This window comes from Bombina bombina, chromosome 5, assembly GCF_027579735.1.
Source record: "Bombina bombina isolate aBomBom1 chromosome 5, aBomBom1.pri, whole genome shotgun sequence".
Classification (NCBI taxonomy): Eukaryota; Metazoa; Chordata; class Amphibia; order Anura; family Bombinatoridae; genus Bombina; species Bombina bombina.
Window position 1 is genome coordinate 236,635,772 of NC_069503.1, and position 17,614 is coordinate 236,653,385.

A 17,614-nucleotide genomic window follows, 5' to 3' on the forward strand; every position below is an offset into this window, starting at 1 on the left:
GGAAAGACGCTTCCTCAGACAAATTCTAATATGACGGCCTTTAAATTTAAGCTTGAACACCTCCGCTTATTGCTCAGGGAGGTATTAGCGGCTCTAGATGATTGTGACCCTATAGTGGTCCCAGAGAAATTGTGTAAGATGGATAAATACTTAGAGGTTCCTGTTTACACTGATGTTTTTTTCCAGTCCCTAAGAGGATTGTGAATATTATTGCTAAGGAGTGGGATAGACCAGGTATTCCGTTCATTTTTTTTAAGAAAATGTTTCCCATATCTGACACCATGCGGGACTCGTGGCAGACAGTTCCTAAGGTGGAGGGAGCTATTTTTACTCTGTCTAAGCGTACAACTATACCTATTGAAGTCAGTTGTGCTTTCAAAGATCCTGTGGATAAAAAATTAGAGGGTCTCCTGAAGAAAATTTTTGTTCATCGAGGTTTTCTTCTTCAACCTATTGCGTGCATTGTTCCTGCAACTACTGCAGCTGCTTTCTGGTTTGAGGCTCTAGAAGAGGCTCTTCAGATGGAGACTCCATTAGAAGAAATTTCGGACAGAATTAAGGCCCTTAAATTGGCTAATTCTTTTATTACATATGCCCCTTTTCAACTGGCTAAATTAGCGGCAAAGAATTCAGGTTTTTCCATTTTAGCACGCAGGGCGTTATGGCTTAAATCCTGGTCTGCTGATGTGTCATCTAAAACTAAACTTTTGAACATCCCTTTCAAAGGAAAGACCCTATTCGGGCCTTAACTGAAAGAGATTATTTCAGACATCACTGGAGGGATAGGTCATGCCCTCCCTCAGGATAGATCAAATAAGATGAGGACCAAACAAAATCATTTTCGTTCATTTTGGAATTTCAAGAGTGGTCCCGCTTCAGCTTCCTCTGCTGCAAAGCAAGAGGGGAATTTTGCCCAATCCAAGTCAGTCTGGAGACCTAACCAGGCTTGGAACAAGGGTAAACAGGCCAAGAAGCCTGGAGATGCCTCTAAGACCGCATGAAGGGGTAGCCCCCGATCCAGGACCGGATCTAGTAGGGGGCAGACTCTTTCTCTTCGCTCAGGCTTGGGCAAGAGATGTTCACGTTCCCTGGGTTTTAGAAATTGTGTCCCAGGGATATTTTCTGGAATTCAAAGGCTATCTTCCAAGGGGGACTTTTCACATTTCTCGATTGTCTGTAAACAGACAAAGAGAGAGAGGCGTTCTTACACTGTGTAGAAGACCTACATACCATGGGGGTGATCCGCCCAGTCCCAAAAGAGGAACAGGGGCTAGGTTTTTACTCAAACCTGTTTGTGGTTTCCAAAAAAGAGGAAACTTTCAGATCAATCTTGGATCTCAACATTCTAAACAAGTTCCTCAAAGTTCCATCATTCAAGATGGAGACTATTCGGTCTATTCTACCTCTGATCCAGGAGGGTCAATATATGACCACCATGGACTTAAAGGATACGTATCTACACATCCCTATTCACAGAATTTTCACAAGGGTGCTAGGGTCCCTTCTGGCGGTTCTACGACCACGGGGCACAGCAGTGGCGCCTTATCTAGACGACATCTTATTTCAGGCGTCAACTTTCCAGCTATCCAAGTCTCACACGGACATTGTGTTGGCTTTTCTGAGATCTCACGGGTGGACGGTGAACATAAAAAGAGTTCTCTCTTCCCTCTTATAAGAGTTTCCTTCCTAGGGACTCTGATAGACTCAGTAGAAATGAAAATATTTCTGATGGCGATCAGAAAATCAAAGCTCTTAACCACTTGCCGAGCTATTCATTCCATTCCTCGGCCATCAGTGGCTCAGTATATGGAGGTAATCGGACTCATGGTAGCGGCAATGGACATGGTTCCTTTTGCCCGCCTACACCTCAGACCACTACATCTATGCATGCTCAAACAGTGGAATGGAGATTATGCAGATTTGTCTCCTCAACTGCATCTGGACCAGGAGACCAGAGATTCTCTTCTCTGATAGCACCTGCGTGGCCACGCAGGACTTGGTATGCAGACCTAGTGGACATGTCCTCGGTTCTACCATGGACATTGCCAATGAGGCAGGACCTTCTAATCCAAGGTCTGTTCACGCATCCAAATCTAATTTCTCTGCGTCTGACTGCTTGGATATTGAACGCCTGATTCTATCAAAGTGTGGTTTCTCTGAGTCGGTCATTGATACCCTGATTCAGGCTAGAAAGCCTGTCACCAGGAAGATCTATCATACGATTTGGCGCAATATCTTTATTGGTGTGAATCCAAAGGTTACTTGTGGAGTAATATTAGGATTCCTAGAATATTGTCTTTTCTCCAAGAAGGTTTGGAGTAGGGATTATCAGCTAGTTCCTTATAAGGACAAATATCTGCTTTGTCTATTCTTCTACACAAACGTCTGGCAGATGTCCCAGACGTTCGAGCATTTAGTCAGGCTTTGGTCAGAATCAAGCCTGTATTTAAACCTGTTGCTCCGCCATGGAGCCTACATTTAGTTCTTAAAGTTCTTCAAGGGGTTCCGTTTGAACCTATACATTCCATGGATATTAAGCTTCTATCTTGGAAAGTTTTGTTTTTAGTAGCTATCTCTTCAGCTCGAAGAGTTTCTGAGCTATATGCTTTACAGTGTGATTCCCCTTATCTTATTTTCCATGCAGATAAGGTGGTTTTGCGTACCAAACCTGGGTTTCTTCCTAAGGTTGTTTCTTATAAGAATATCAATCAAGAGATTGTTGTTCCTTCACTGTGTCCTAATCCTTCTTCAAAGAAGGAACGTCTGTTGCACAATCTTGATGTGGTTCGTGCTTTAAAGTTCTACTTACAAGCAACTAAAGATTTCCGTCAAACATCTTCATTGTTTGTTGTTTATTCTGGTAAGCTGAGAGGTCAGAAGGCTACGGCTACCTCTATTTCCTTTTGGCTGAAAAGCATCATCCGTTTGGCTTATGAGACTGCTGAAAGAATTACTGCTCATTCTACTAGAACTGTGGCTTCTTCGGAGGCTATTTTTGGGAGAAAGGTTCTACAAGCAGTGGTGCCTTCCGTTTAAGGTCCCTGTCTTGTCCCTCCCTTCATCCGTGTCCTAAAGCTTTGGTATTGGTATCCCACAAGTAAGGATGAATCCATGGACTCGATACATCTTACAAGAGAAAACATAATTTATGCTTACCTGATAAATATATTTCTCTTGTGATGTACCGAGTCCACAGCCCGCCCTGTTTATTAAGACAGGCATATATATATATATTTATTTTTAAACTTGCAGTCACCACTGCACCCTATAGTTTCTCCTTTTTCTTCCTAGACTTCGGTCGAATGACTGGGGGGTGGAGCTAAGGGGGGAGATATATAGGCAGCTCTGCTGTGGGTGCTCTCTCTGCCACTTCCTGTAGGGGAGGAGAATATCCCACAAGTAAGGATGAATCCGTGGACTCGATACATCACAAGAGAAATAAATTTATCAGGTAAGCATAAATTATGTTTTTGTTATTCAGATAGAGCATGCAATTTTAAGTAACTTTCTAATTTACTCCTATTATCAATGTTTCTTCGTTCTCTTGCTATTTCATTATATAAAAAAAGAAGGCATCAAAGCTTTTTTCTTGGTTCAGAACTCTGAACAGTCGTTTTTGATTGGTGGATGAATTTATCCACCAATCAGCAAGGACAACCTAGGTTGTTCACCAAAAATGGGCCGGCATCTAAACTTGCATTCTTGCATTTCAAATAAAGATACCAAGAGAATAAAGAACATTTGATAATAGGAGAAAATTAGAAAGTTGCTTAAAATGTCATGCTCTATCTGAATCACAAAAGAAAAAATTTGGGTTCAGTGTCCCTTTAAGGATAACTAATTTAAGTGAATTAGTATGTTTACTTGGGAGTGTATTGGTATGTGATGTGCTAGTAAAACTTAGTGAAGAGACCATAAAATGACCAAGACCTGTTTGTAATGTGTTCACTTACATGATTGATAATGGTCATTTTTCCAGCTTTGTGGATTCCTGTTGTGTTTTAGTATGTCTGCTGTGCTAAAACACCCCAAACTAAAGCCTATTCTACTATGAATAATCATCAATAGAAAGCTGATATTTTCTTTGGGATATCTGGAAAATGTAAAGTTCAAAAACAAGGGTATGTGTTACAAATGTAAGTGATGATGCGCCCCCCCCCCCAAATCGCTTAACTCCTTTCGTGTTTAACAAACCTGTTGCATATTGTCTTCAAACATGATGTAGATTACTCTAGTACTGAATGTGTTAATAAATAGCTGTTGGTTTATAGATGTTCATTTTTATTACCCTGCAAATATCCTGGAAATTTTATACGTGTTATGTAGAATATTTGTTTTTGTCAGGAGGTCTGCAAAGTCACTTTTAGAAAGCTGTAATGTTGTACACAGATGAAAAAATGCAGCGCTTATGTGATTCATACAGTGAACGCTTGTCTCCAGATAGACATCTTTGGCGGAACTCAGGCGTCGGACAGCAAGAAATGAGTTTTGCTATTTACTGAGTTTTTGAGCTCCAGGGTATAGTTAAATGTTGTCCACACTAAGACCTCGCAGAGAGGTTTTTTTTTTTGTTCAATGGTTAAGATTTTTTTTCCCAATGTGTAAATCCATTTCAGCATTACTGTGATAATTCTTTAAACTATTTATTTTATAGGGAACCAAAGACAGGTAAAACAAAACTTGAGTAATAATAAAAAAAAAATGTTGGAGAAAGTTTAATGGAATACAAAGGTTAAAATTGAAATGTACAGGAATGCATTCCAGTTTTGAATAGAAACATTTTTATACTTCCATTAGCAAAAATGCTTTTAGTAAAAGCTATTACTGTTTTTCAGTGGCATACACACATATGCTGCGAGAGCCACATGCACCAGCATTCAACACCATACCTTCAAAGAAAGCTGGTGGTTGTGTGTATTGCGTCAGTGATGACAATGTGTGTCATAAAAAACACCTATGTCTGTTTGAGAAATTGTGGTGTTTGAAGGCTGGTGCACGGGACATTCACAGCATATGTGCATATGCCACTGAAAAACTAATAATTTTTACAAGAGGCATTTTTGCTAATAGAAGTAAAATACAAAAAAATGTTTTTATATAAAATTGAAATGCGCCCATGCACATTTCAATTTTCACCTTTATAAACCCTTAAAGGGACATAATACTCATATGCTAAATCACTTGAAACTGATGCAGCATAACTGTAAAAAGCTGACAGGAAAATATCACCTGAGCATCTCTATGTAAAAAAGGAAGATATTTTACCTCACAATTTCCTCAGCTCAGCAGAGTAAGTTCTGTGTAAAAAACTATGCTCAGCTGCAGGTAAAAAAATAAGAAATGAACAGCAGCCAATCGGCATCAGCAGTGCTGAGGTCATGAACTCTTACTGTGATCTCATGATATTTGGCTTAACTCTCATGAGATTTCATTGTAAACTTCCTTACACTGTATAGGGAAATAAGATGAGAGTGCACGAATGCTCGCTCCTTCTGCTGTCCCAGGACAGACATACTGATTTGCTGCTTAGAAGTCCTTTACAATGGGATGTGGCTACTGAGGAACTTTTGAGGTAAAATATCTTACTTTTTTACATAGAGATGTTCAGGTGATATTTTCTAGTCAGCTTTTTACAGCTATGCTGCATTACTTTCCAGTGTTTAAACATTTGGGTATTATGGCCCTTTAAGGAATTATTTTTTTTATTTTTTGCTGTACATTGTGTTAATGAAAGCAATACAGAATTGTACATGGCATTCTATAAAGAGTTACAGTTAGAGTTATTATGCAGTTCTGCTTCCCATAATTCACCATGTTTCTCATCCCTTCCTCATTTGCCTTTAACAAGACAAGCATTGATCTCTATATTTGTCAAGGGTCATATTTATTGGATAGAAAATCATTCACTAATGAAATACTTTTTAAATAAAATTATTAAATTGTCCTGTTCAATCTGCACAGATATCCCAGAAACAAACTGATCTTATGTAATTAATATTCTGACAATCATCAAACTGAGCATTAATATTCTTTTATATCAATAGAAAACAAATAAAGCAAAACGCACATTACCTGCTTAGATTGTTGTGTTTTGTGCTATGTTTGGTAAATATATTGTTCTTATGTTGGCATTGTAGCTCTTTGCTATGTTAAAGGGGCATGAAACCCAACATTTTTCTTTCAGGATTTAGATAGAACATACTTTTCAGTTAACTTCTATTATCACATTTGCTACATTCTCTTGGTATCCTTTTTTTAAAGGAGCAGCCAAAGTGGCATATATTTGGAGCCACCAATCAGCAGCTAGCTCCCAGTGGTGCATTGCTGCTCCTGAGCCTATCTAGGTATGCTTTTCAATAAAGGATGCTAAGAGAAGTGTATGCTTTAGCTGAATCATGAAAGAATAAAATGTTTTATGGGAGTGAGACCCTATTTATTTATTTTTTAACTTCTTTAGTGGTTGTGGTCCATTCTACATGTAGAAAAAAGATAGGAAACCACAATATATAGCATGATATTGTGTGTGAGGTGCGCCAGCAATAGCCCCCAAAGAGGCTAAATACAAAGCGATAAAACCACAAAAACAACAATACGTATGATTTAGCAGATGCTCATATGAGCAATGTGGCATTAGTGGATATAAAAGTCAATAAGGTCCCCAAAAAGTCCCGTAACAAAGATGAAATGCAGTCGTCAGGCTGTTCTCTCGAAAAAGGTGAATCAGAAGAAACTATGTCCTGTAAGACAATAAGAGGCGCCTTGTGGTGCAGTTTCTCAGACACAGTGCAGTATCGTGTGGCAACGACAAAAAGGTACTCGCAAATAAAGGTGCAATAATGCGCAGACCGAGGCTTCAGAGCCGCTCAGCTGACTCCAGCAGTGCAGCAATACGGCGGAATGGGCTCGTCTCCAGTGACGTCACGGCTTCTGGGCCTAAGGAAGGGAACACAGCCAATAGCGTAGTAGCACCTATGATAGGTCTACATGATGCGGGGTCCCCAGCGTATGTACAATAACCGCAAGGAAAAACAAGGTTCAATAAAATAATTTATTAAAATATAATTATTACTTATTTGTGTGGTGTTACATTGTATCATATAGATAAAAAAACAGATATAGTGAAGATATGAGATGAATCATATTGTGATATGTGATAGAAAAGTGTTAAGGTGAGCGGTGTATAGGTAAACCACCATTAGGCGTATTGCGTTTGAAGTGAGAAAATGAAAGGATAAGTTACTGAAGACATTAGTGTAAGAGAAGTGTAGGTAAAACACTGATACATAATGCATTAAAAATGTGAAAGAGGATATAATGTACAAGCTATATGGATGTGCAGAATGTTATCTGCATTCCGCTCACACCAATGTTTCTTTTAACATTGATCATTTATTTTTCACTAAGGATCACTATATGATCTGACCTATCCCTTATGAGATTTATCGGCCTTTTATTTATTTGACACACTAAAAGGCTACACTCTTAAGTGACCATATAACTTGCACATGATATCCTTTTTCACATTTGTAATGCATTATGTATTGCAGTGTTTTACCTACACTTCTCTTACACTAATGTCTTCAGTAATTTATTCTTTTCTCACTTCACACGCAATACGCCTAATTCCATATTTCCATATTTTGAGGTTAACTCCACCAATATATGACAATTCAACAGTATTCCAGTCTATCAGTAGGGCAGTATTTCACAGATTTTTTCAGCACAATTTCTGTTTCATGAGCCTTGACCTATTAAGACCCTTTTTAAAGGTCCATAACAAACACTCCTAATTTTAAAATAATAATTAAATATGTTTGTACAATCAAAATTTTTTATAACACTTTTGGGCCCTTTTAAAAAAATGTTTTTTGAGGTTACTGTTCCTTTAAATTTAGTTCATTCAGAATTTGCTTCTGAGCTATGCGCTGTATGTTTTTCTTCACCTGCACTAAATTTCTGCTAGTTACTTTTGGGTTTTTAACTTTAGCGTTCACCAGTAGCGCAGGTGCGCTAAAGGTTAAAGGGACACTAAAGTCAAAATTAAACTTTTATATTCAGATAGAGCATGCAGTTTTAACCCCTTAATGACCACAGCACTTTTCCATTTTCTGTCCGTTTGGGACCAAGGCTATTTTTACATTTTTGCGGTGTTTGTGTTTAGCTGTAATTTTCCTCTTACTCATTTACTGTACCCACACATATTATATACCGTTTTTCTCGCCATTAAATGGACTTTCTAAAGATACCATTATTTTCATCATATCTTATAATTTACTATAAAAAAAATTATAAAATATGAGGACAAATTGAAAAAAACCCCACTTTTTCTAACTTTGACCCCCAAATTTTTTTACATATCTACAACCACCAAAAAACACCTATGCTAAATAGTTTCTAAATTTTGTCCTGAGTTTAGAAATACCCAATGTTTACATGTTCTTTGCTTTTTTTTCAAGTTATAGGGCCATAAATACAAGTAGCACTTTGCTATTTCCAAACCATTTTTTTTTTCTCAAAATTAGCGCTAGTTACATTAGAACACTGATATCTTTTAGGGATCTCTGAATATCCCTTGACATGTATATATATATTTTTTTAGTAGACAACCCAAAGTATTGATCTAGGCCCATTTTGGTATATTTCATGCCACCATTTCACCGCCAAATGCTATCAAATAAAAAAAATCGTTCACTTTTTCACAAATTTTTTCACAAACTTTAGGTTTCTCACTGAAATTATTTACAAACAGCTTGTGCAGTTATGGCACAAATGGTTGTAAATGCTTCTCTGGGATCCCCTTTGTTCAGAAATAGCAGAGATATATGGCTTTGGCGTTGCTTTTTGGTATTTAGAAGGCCGCTAAATGCCGCTGCGCATCACACGTGTATTATGGCTAGCAGTGAAGGGGTTAATTAGGTAGCTTATAGGGAGCTTGCAGGGTTAATATTAGATTTAGTGTAGAGCTCAGCCTCCCACCTGAAACATCAGACCCCCTGATCCCTCCCAAATAGCTCTCTTCCCACCCCCACCCCACAATTGTCCCCGCCATCTTAAGTACTGGCAGAAAGTCTGCCAGTACTAAAATAAAAGCTATATTTGTTTTTGTTTTGTTTGTTTTTTTAAAGCATATTTACATATGCTGCTGTGTACGATCCCCCCTTAGCCCCCAACCTCACTGATCCCCCCCAAACAGCTCTATAACCCTCCCACTCTAACTTAATGGGCGCCATCTTGGGTACTGGCAGCTGTCTGCCAGTACCCAGTTTAGAAGAAAAAATGTTTTGTTTTTTTTAACATTTGTTAAACTTTTCTGTAGTGTAGCTTCCCCCCACACAAAACCAACCCTCCACAATCTCTTTTTGTGCTTTTGCACAAACAAGATTAGGCCACTTTTATTAAAACATTTTCCGTAGTGTAGCGGTTATCACCCGCTCCCGCCCCGTGCACGCGCCCGCCTGCCACCCTCCGTGCACGCGCGCGTCCGTGCACGCCCCCCGGCGGTCCCGCCCCCCTTGACGTCACGCGGCACACCGATGGCCTCCCACCCACCAACGATACCGGCCATCGATGTCCGGTGCAGAGAGGGCCACAGAGTGGCTCTCTCTGCATCGGATGGCCATGTAAGGTTATTGCAGGATGCCTCCATATCGAGGCATCACTGCAATAACCGGAAAGCAGCTGGAAGCGAGCAGGATCGCTTCCAGCTGCTTTCCACACCGAGGACGTGCAGGGTACGTCCTCAGGCGTTAACTGCCTTTTTATTGAGGACGTACCCTGCACGTCCTCGGTCATTAAGGGGTTAAGAGACTTGAAAATGTACTTCTATTATCAATTTTTTCACACTCTTTTTTTATATTCACAATTTCTGAGGCACCAGCTCTTACTGAGCATGTGCACAAGTTCACAAAAAAAATTGTCATAAAAAAATCTACTGCTTATTTTAAATTCAAATTAAGTGCTGTTGCATCATCTTTTTTATTGTGAACTTGTTAATTTTTCAATTCTTGTGTCTTTTAACTGTTTTGGCGTACTTTTTAGAGTGCCTTTTCAGTGTTCTAATTCTTTTCTGTTTCTGTAACATTCTCAGTATGTAGAAAGGTTCTCAGGACCGGTGGAGATGGTGTCACTCTTATCATCAGAGCTTGGCTTCAAATTTTGGGTACAATTTTTATTGAACCTTTTACATGCTGTGTTATTTGCAGCAGGAAGGCATAGATAAATGTTTATCAGCCAGTTCACTGAAGGGTCAGATTTTAGCTCTTTCTGTTTTGGTTCATAAGAAAATTGCAAAAATTCCTGACTTTCAGGCCTTTGTTCAGGCTCTGATCAGTTTATATTCCTTGGACTCTTAATCTGGTTTTGAGGATTCTTCAAGATCTTCCTTTTGAGCCAATGCATGGTTTAGACCTTTTGCTTATATCCTCAGTCTTTGCCCTGCTTTAGATTGCATGCTTTTCTTTTTTTTCTCATCTACTTGATTATATGTATGACTGAGGATCATGGGAAGTGAGAGTGGGATGGTTTTAAGTTCTGGTGTGTTGGGGTATCGTTTGCCTCCTCCTAATGGTCAGTGGGGGAATATTCCCACACGTGATGACTCGAGGACTCTCACCATGGTGAAAGAAATTAATTTATCAGGTAAACATAAATTTTATTTTTGCATGGAAAAACTTAAAGGGCCATAATAGTTGAAAAATTGCATGTAATTCATTAGAGAATGTAATTTAAGACTTTCAACCCTGCTCTACTGTGTGTTCTGATGCGCAACCAGTGCTGCTGTTTGGATCAACCACAGGTTACGCTCTGGACCAGTAGTGCACATCGACCCGCAGCACTTCTACTATGTGTTTAACCCCTTTGTGGGGGTTAAACACAAAGTAGAGCAGGGTTGATAATTGTAAAATGACATGCTCTAACCGATTTAAGTAAAATATACCATGGAACAACTTAAGTAAAAGAGACATTATATATTAAAATGTCCTTCATTGCTATGAATTGGAGATCCATTTTAATACAAATGATTATATAAAGAAGTTGAGCTTTACAACTGTTGCTTTTTACTTTACTGGCAAATGTCTATATTGCTTTGTGATAATTGCCAATATTTCTTGTAAAGCAAATGCTAACACATTTGTACTTGAATATTATAAAGCTACTTGCTAGTTTTGCACTCCTCTTATTTTTATACTTTTCATATTTGACTCCTACTCCTACTTTAATTCTTCTTTTGTTTATCATGACAGGGAGCGACAATAAAAAAAGATGAAAACACTGGAGCCATTGTTGTTGCAAGAATAATGCGAGGAGGGGCTGCTGATCGAAGTGGTAAGTCTTACGTGCGTTTAATGTTTGTTTATTTGCTGTTACAGTGGCTGACATACACAATGTATAATCTATAATCATGTAAAAAGTATAGCTTTTAATTGTTTCATTGCTTCAGGTCTAATCCATGTTGGTGATGAACTAAGGGAAGTTAACGGAATAAGTGTGGAAGACAAAAAGCCTGAAGAGATTATCCATATTTTGGTAATTTTATTTTTTTTAAAAAGTCACTATTGCAAATTATATTTACAATTGTATCCAGTGTTCTTTATTGAAACAATATTTTCCTTGTTGTGGTTTATGTTTATGATACAAATTGTTGGGGTCCATGTACGAAGCAGCGAGAGCTGCTCCGGAGCCCTTGCGAGGCGGGTTTGCATATGCAAGCCTGCTTCCCACAATGTAAGAAGCAGCGGTCAGAGGTTGCGGAGAGAAATCACTTAGAGCTTGCTCGCTCTCTATTATTGACAGTCCCTTACTTGCGCAATTGGTCGCGCAAAAGTAGGGGCGGGCATTGCATACTCATTGGAGTGTGCAATGATACATACGGGCCAGCGGATCAACGGATCCGCTGCCCGTATGCAGCGAAGGCAGGCGAACAGCTTTGCAAGTTGAGAAGCTCTCCGCGCCCGCCTTTTAATACATGGGGCCATTTGTATTGACCACTTTAAGATGAAATTTGATAGCCATCCACTGATTAGGTATTTTCCAGTCTATTTACTGGGTACCCAGCAGACGCTAATCTTTTTTATGCTTTTAGATACACAGTTGTGGGTGAGATTCTCTCATTGTGCACCACACGCATACACCCTGACACAGTTATGTACACCACAAGTTGTCTGACTCTACTGCTGACAGTTTGTGCAATTCACTGACATGAAGAGATTCAGACACAGTATAATTCAGAAATAAAAGCAGCATTAAAGTCATTTATATCTTTTTTTTTTTTGTGTTAAAAAAAATAAACTTTTGTTTTCATGTTTGTAGGACGTCTCAGTCTCTCTACCAGAGGAGTATCATTTTTTCCCTTTATATTCATGATAGCTTTTTTTTATCACTGAGACAATAGACCTTTAGTAAAATGGTATTCTCATGATACTAAATGTGCAATGTAAAGCGGTAGTCGTCTAGTTTGCATTATAAACACTTCTTTTACCAGGCCATACACTACAGAGGAATGTATAAAATTACACCTAATGATGCCAGGAACCGTTTTAAAGCACTGGAAAACCTGCAACGTGTTCCCACTAAAAAGCTAAGGTTGCAACAAAGATTTTTACAAAAGCTTAATTGCTGGGGAGTGTTGCAGGGAAATCTGTGAAGTCCGGTTGTAATCCCATACATATGAAGAGCAGCAACCATGAGTCACCCTGCCAGCCACACCTTGGTTTTTTATTCATTCCCATAATCCCATGCCAATAATCATTTATCAGAGTCTGGAAAAATCGCCACTATTTTAGCCGAGTTTTAGTCCCTCCAATGCTCTATTACAGAATCAAAGTGTTATTTGTTGAGATGCTTCAGATAATTTTAGTTGCCTACTTCCGTTGTAGATGAAAGCTTCTACTGGCATTGGAAGAGTGGTGTTTTGAAAAACGTATATGCTGATAAGTGACTGAAAGTTTAAACACTGCTCCAAACTGCTTGCACATGTACGAGCACCCCTCCAAACACTTAGATATAAAATGTGATTAAAGGGACATAAAACCCAAAATGTTTCTTTTGTGATTCAGACAGGACAAGCAGTTTTAAACAACTTTACAATTTACTTCTTTTTTCTAATGTTCTTCATTCTCTTGTTAACCTTTGCTTAAAAGCATACCTAAGTAGGCTCAGGAACAGTAATGCACAGCTGGGCACTAGCTGCTGATTGGTGGCTGGCCGTATATGCCACTTGCCATTGACTCAATGTTTCAGCTAGCTCCCAGTAGTACATTTCTACTCCTTCAGCAAAGAATACCAATAGAGTGATGCAAATTTGATAATAGAAGTAAATTGAAAAGTTGTTTAACATTGTATGCGCTATCTGAATTATGAAAGATAAAATCTGGTTTTCATGTCCCTTTAATATGTGATAGTAAGCTAAAACAACATGTTCTATGCCCCTGTTTTCCTAAATCCATGCCTCACTCTTCTCTCTTTCTGCTATTTCTACTCACTCTTCTCTCCCCCTCTGCTATCTTTACTCACGCTGCTCTCTCTTCTTTCTTTGTGCTCTCTGCTATCTCTACTCACCTCTCTGCTATTTTTACTCACTCCTCTCTTTCTGCTATCTTTACTCACTCTTCTCTCCCCTCTGCTATCTCTACCCACACTACTCTCTCTTCTTTGTGCTCTCTCTGCTATCTCTACTCACTCTTCTCTCTGCTATCTTTACTCCCTCTTCTCTACCCCTCTGCTGTCTCTACTCACGCTACCCTCTCTTCTTTCTTTGTGTTCTCTCTGCTATCTCTACTCACTCTTCTCTCTTTCTGCTATCTTTACTCTTCTCTCTTTCTGCTATCTTTACTTACTCTTCTCTCACTCCTCTCTCTTTCTGCTATCTTACGGGTGATTAGCCACGCTTTACAAGTATCCAATACATACATACATACATACTCTTATCTCTGCTATATCTACTCACTCTTCTCATTCTCTCTGCTTTCTTTACTCACTCTTCTCTTTTTCTGCTATCTCTTCTCACTCTTTTCAATCTCTCTGCTATCTCTACTCACTCTTCTCTCTCACTCTTCTCTTTCTCTCTGCTATCTTTCTCACTCTTCTTTTTCTCTCTGCTATCTTTCTCACTCTTCTCTTTCTCTCTGCTATCTTTACTCGCTCTCTATCTCTACTCACTCTTCTCTTTCTCCGCTATCTCTACTCACTCTTATCTCTCTCTCTCTACTCACTCCTCTCTCTGCTATATCTACTCGTTCTTCTCTCTCTCTATGCTATCTCTTCTCACTAATCTCTCTGCTAGCTTTACTCACTCTTCTCTCTCTCTCTGCTATCTCTACTAATTCTTCTCTCTAACTGGTATCTCTTGTCACTCTTCTCTCTCTCTGCTATCTCTACTCACTCCTCTAACTGGTATCTCTACTCACTCTTCTCTCTCTCTCTGCTATCTCTACTCACTCTTCTCTCTCTCTCTCTCTCTCTCTCTCTCTCTCTCTCTGTGTTAGCTTTACTCACTCTTCTCTATCTCTCTGTTAGCTTTACTCACTCTTCTCTCTCTCTCTGCTATCTTTACTCACTCTTCTCTCTCTGCTATCTTTACTCACTCCTCTCTATGCTATCTTTACTCACTCCTCTCTATCTCTCTCTGTTATCTCTTCTCTCTCTCTCTCTCTGCTATCTCTACTAATTCTACTCTCTAACTGGTATCTCTACTCACTCTTCTCTTTCTCTCTGCTATCTTTACTCACTCATCTCTCTCTCTCTGCTATCTTTACTCACTCTTCTCTCTCTCTGCTATCTTTACTCACTCTTCTCTCTCTCTGCTATCTTTACTCACTCCTCTCTCTCTCTCTCTCTCTCTCTCTCTCTCTCTCTCTCTCTCTCTCTCTCTCTCTCTGCTATCTCTACTCACTCTTCTCTCTCTCTGCTATCTTTACTCACTCCTCTCTCTCTCTTTGCTATCACTATTCACTATTCTCTCTCTCTGCTATCTCTACTCACTCTTCCCTCTCACTCTTTAAATATGTGTAGTAAACTGTTTTATTTTGTGCCTTTTCCCTATAATTTAACTCTGAAAAGTGTGAGCTTAGGGAAATTAGGGATAAAGTGTGCAAAAATGTATGGTGGGATATAGCATTGTTAAAGGGTCTTTAAATCATGATAAATAGTTACTTAAAAGCATAGCACACAACCATTGTTTGCACAAATTATTGCTAATTGGGTTTCAAAGTGGCAGAGCCCATTACTTTATAGAAACAATACATTATTGAAGCTAAAACTTTCAGGGCCAGATTACTAGTGTCACACTAACAGTAATGCACAAGATATATCGGGTTTATTGCAGCTGTTAGCACGCCAGTGGCATCACTAGGGTTGGTGTCACCCCAGAAAGCAGACACACACAAACACAAAAACACAGGCACACACACATACAAACACTCAGACACACACAAAAACACTCAGGCACACGCACAGAAACACTCAGGCACACGCACAGAAACACTCAGGCACACGCACAGAAACACTCAGGCACACGCACAGAAACACTCAGGCACACGCACAGAAACACTCAGGCACACGCACAGAAACACTCAGGCACACGCACAGAAACACTCAGGCACACGCACAGAAACACTCAGGCACACGCACAGAAACACTCAGGCACACGCACAGAAACACTCAGGCACACGCACAGAAACACTCAGGCACACGCACAGAAACACTCAGGCACACACACAGAAACACTCAGGCACACACACAGAAACACTCAGGCACACACACAGAAACACTCAGGCACACGCACAGAAACACTCAGGCACACACACAGAAACACTCAGGCACACACACAGACAAATTATGTAAACTGCACTGCATTAATTATAAAGCTCATGCCTAGAGATGCTCCCTGGCTCAGCAGAGCATCAAATGAAAGATAAACAGAGCACTCTAAAAATAAATCACTAAAGAAAAGGTTTAGGCACGCAAACTATGAAAATTCTGCTCTCTGACTCTGTTCCAAGTCTGTCAGTGCACAGCACCGGGCCGCGTCTACCGCTTCTTATGGCCAAGCACCTCTGCTCTCTGCCCACCCCCAGACCCCTGCCTGCCCTCCCCTCCTACCTCTTCAGTGTGAACTTAGTGTACCGTAACCGTACCGGTCTGGTGGGCCTCATATGTGGCTCCTTCGCTTTAGAGACAGTGTCAGACAGTCATGCGGTCAGGTGCCAGGCATCCCCCTCATGATTTCCCAGTTCCCGATTAGAGAGACAGCACAGCAGTGAGTGACTCCACTGCTCCACACGCCACTGAGCAGTGAGCACAGATAGGCAGGCAGGTTTAGGCTAGCAGCACAACTTTGCAAGCCCCACGGCAAGCCCACAACATTCATAGTGAAATTGGGCAGTGGAGGAGCAAAGTACAAACAAGCAAAAGCAGCCGGGAAAACTATTTGTGGAAATTGCAGCGCTGGCTCAAAAAAATGAAGTGTCTACAACTTCCCCAGTCCCACTAATGTTCACAAATGCTGGCCCCTCTAATAAAAAATATATGTATCTCTACATTGTATTTCCTTGAATTTCAATAAAATAAAAAAATAATTTTTTTTTATTTATTTTTTGGTGGTGTCACCCCCTGGAGGGTGTCACCCAGGTGCAGCCTGCACCCCCCTAGTGACGCCACTGTAGCACGCATCGGATGTAGCACTCGTATTACAAGTTGAAACAAGTTTGTCACAAAACACATCAAAAATACATTAAAAAGTACAGTTATACTCATAATTAAACAATCTAATAAGTATTTTTTTAAGAATTGCACAAAAAAGTTATAAGGGCTCAAAGATATGAGGTCTCAAGTGTTAGAAAAGGATAAGGTAGGGAAAGGTCTTTAAAAGGACAGTCAACACTTTAACATGTTTTGATATTGAAAATAAAAAAACGCAGGTCCGCCTACACTATACCCCTCCTGCCTTGCCGCCTTGCTTCTTTCCTCATCAGCGTCGCTAACTACTCTAATACCCGGTAAATATGGATGCCGAACTCCCCCCACCATTACGTAGCTGCCTTCTTCTTCAACTGATAAGCAAATCAGAATCCAGTCCTCGGACAGAAATTGCACGCGTATATATCTGTATATATCTATACCTATATTTAATTTTATATATATATATATATATATATATATATATATATATATACTGTATGTATGTATTTATGAATAAATAGAACACATTCTTCTATGTAAAGAACATTGGAATGTGAAATATTAATATGTCTAGTTAGTGCACTTGAGAATATGCGATCAGGTTTGCGTGCGAGTAGGGTGTTTCCCCACTTTTTTGTTCCATTGGCTTTTATGGCGGAATCGGTTAACGCGGCATCGATATTTTAACTTCGGCTTTTTGCGTGCATTGAGTTAACGCACAAGCAATTTTTTTTTTTACTTTCAACTTGTAATACGAGCGCTACCAAACTTCCACAAAAAGCTTACTTCTAGCAAAGTTAGCGTGTGAGTTTGAGCGTTAAATACCACTCCACTTGTAACTTTCCATCAATGTTTAAACAACGGTTATGGTTTTATGGAATACATCTACATATTTTTCCAGTCTAATATTTGCTTTGAATACATGATGAGCATTTAT

At 39.5% G+C, this 17,614-nt stretch overlaps 1 protein-coding gene across 1 annotated transcript in view; it reads left to right on the forward strand.

The window, feature by feature from the left end:
• Positions 1-17,614, forward strand: part of MPP7 (MAGUK p55 scaffold protein 7) — a 1,181,171-nt gene that overhangs the window by 851,154 nt on the left and 312,403 nt on the right. The window contains exons 9-10 of the mRNA XM_053713897.1: positions 11,244-11,325; positions 11,441-11,526. Of these exons, the coding sequence (XP_053569872.1) occupies positions 11,244-11,325; positions 11,441-11,526 (168 nt within the window). The remainder of the gene's footprint in view (positions 1-11,243; positions 11,326-11,440; positions 11,527-17,614) is intronic.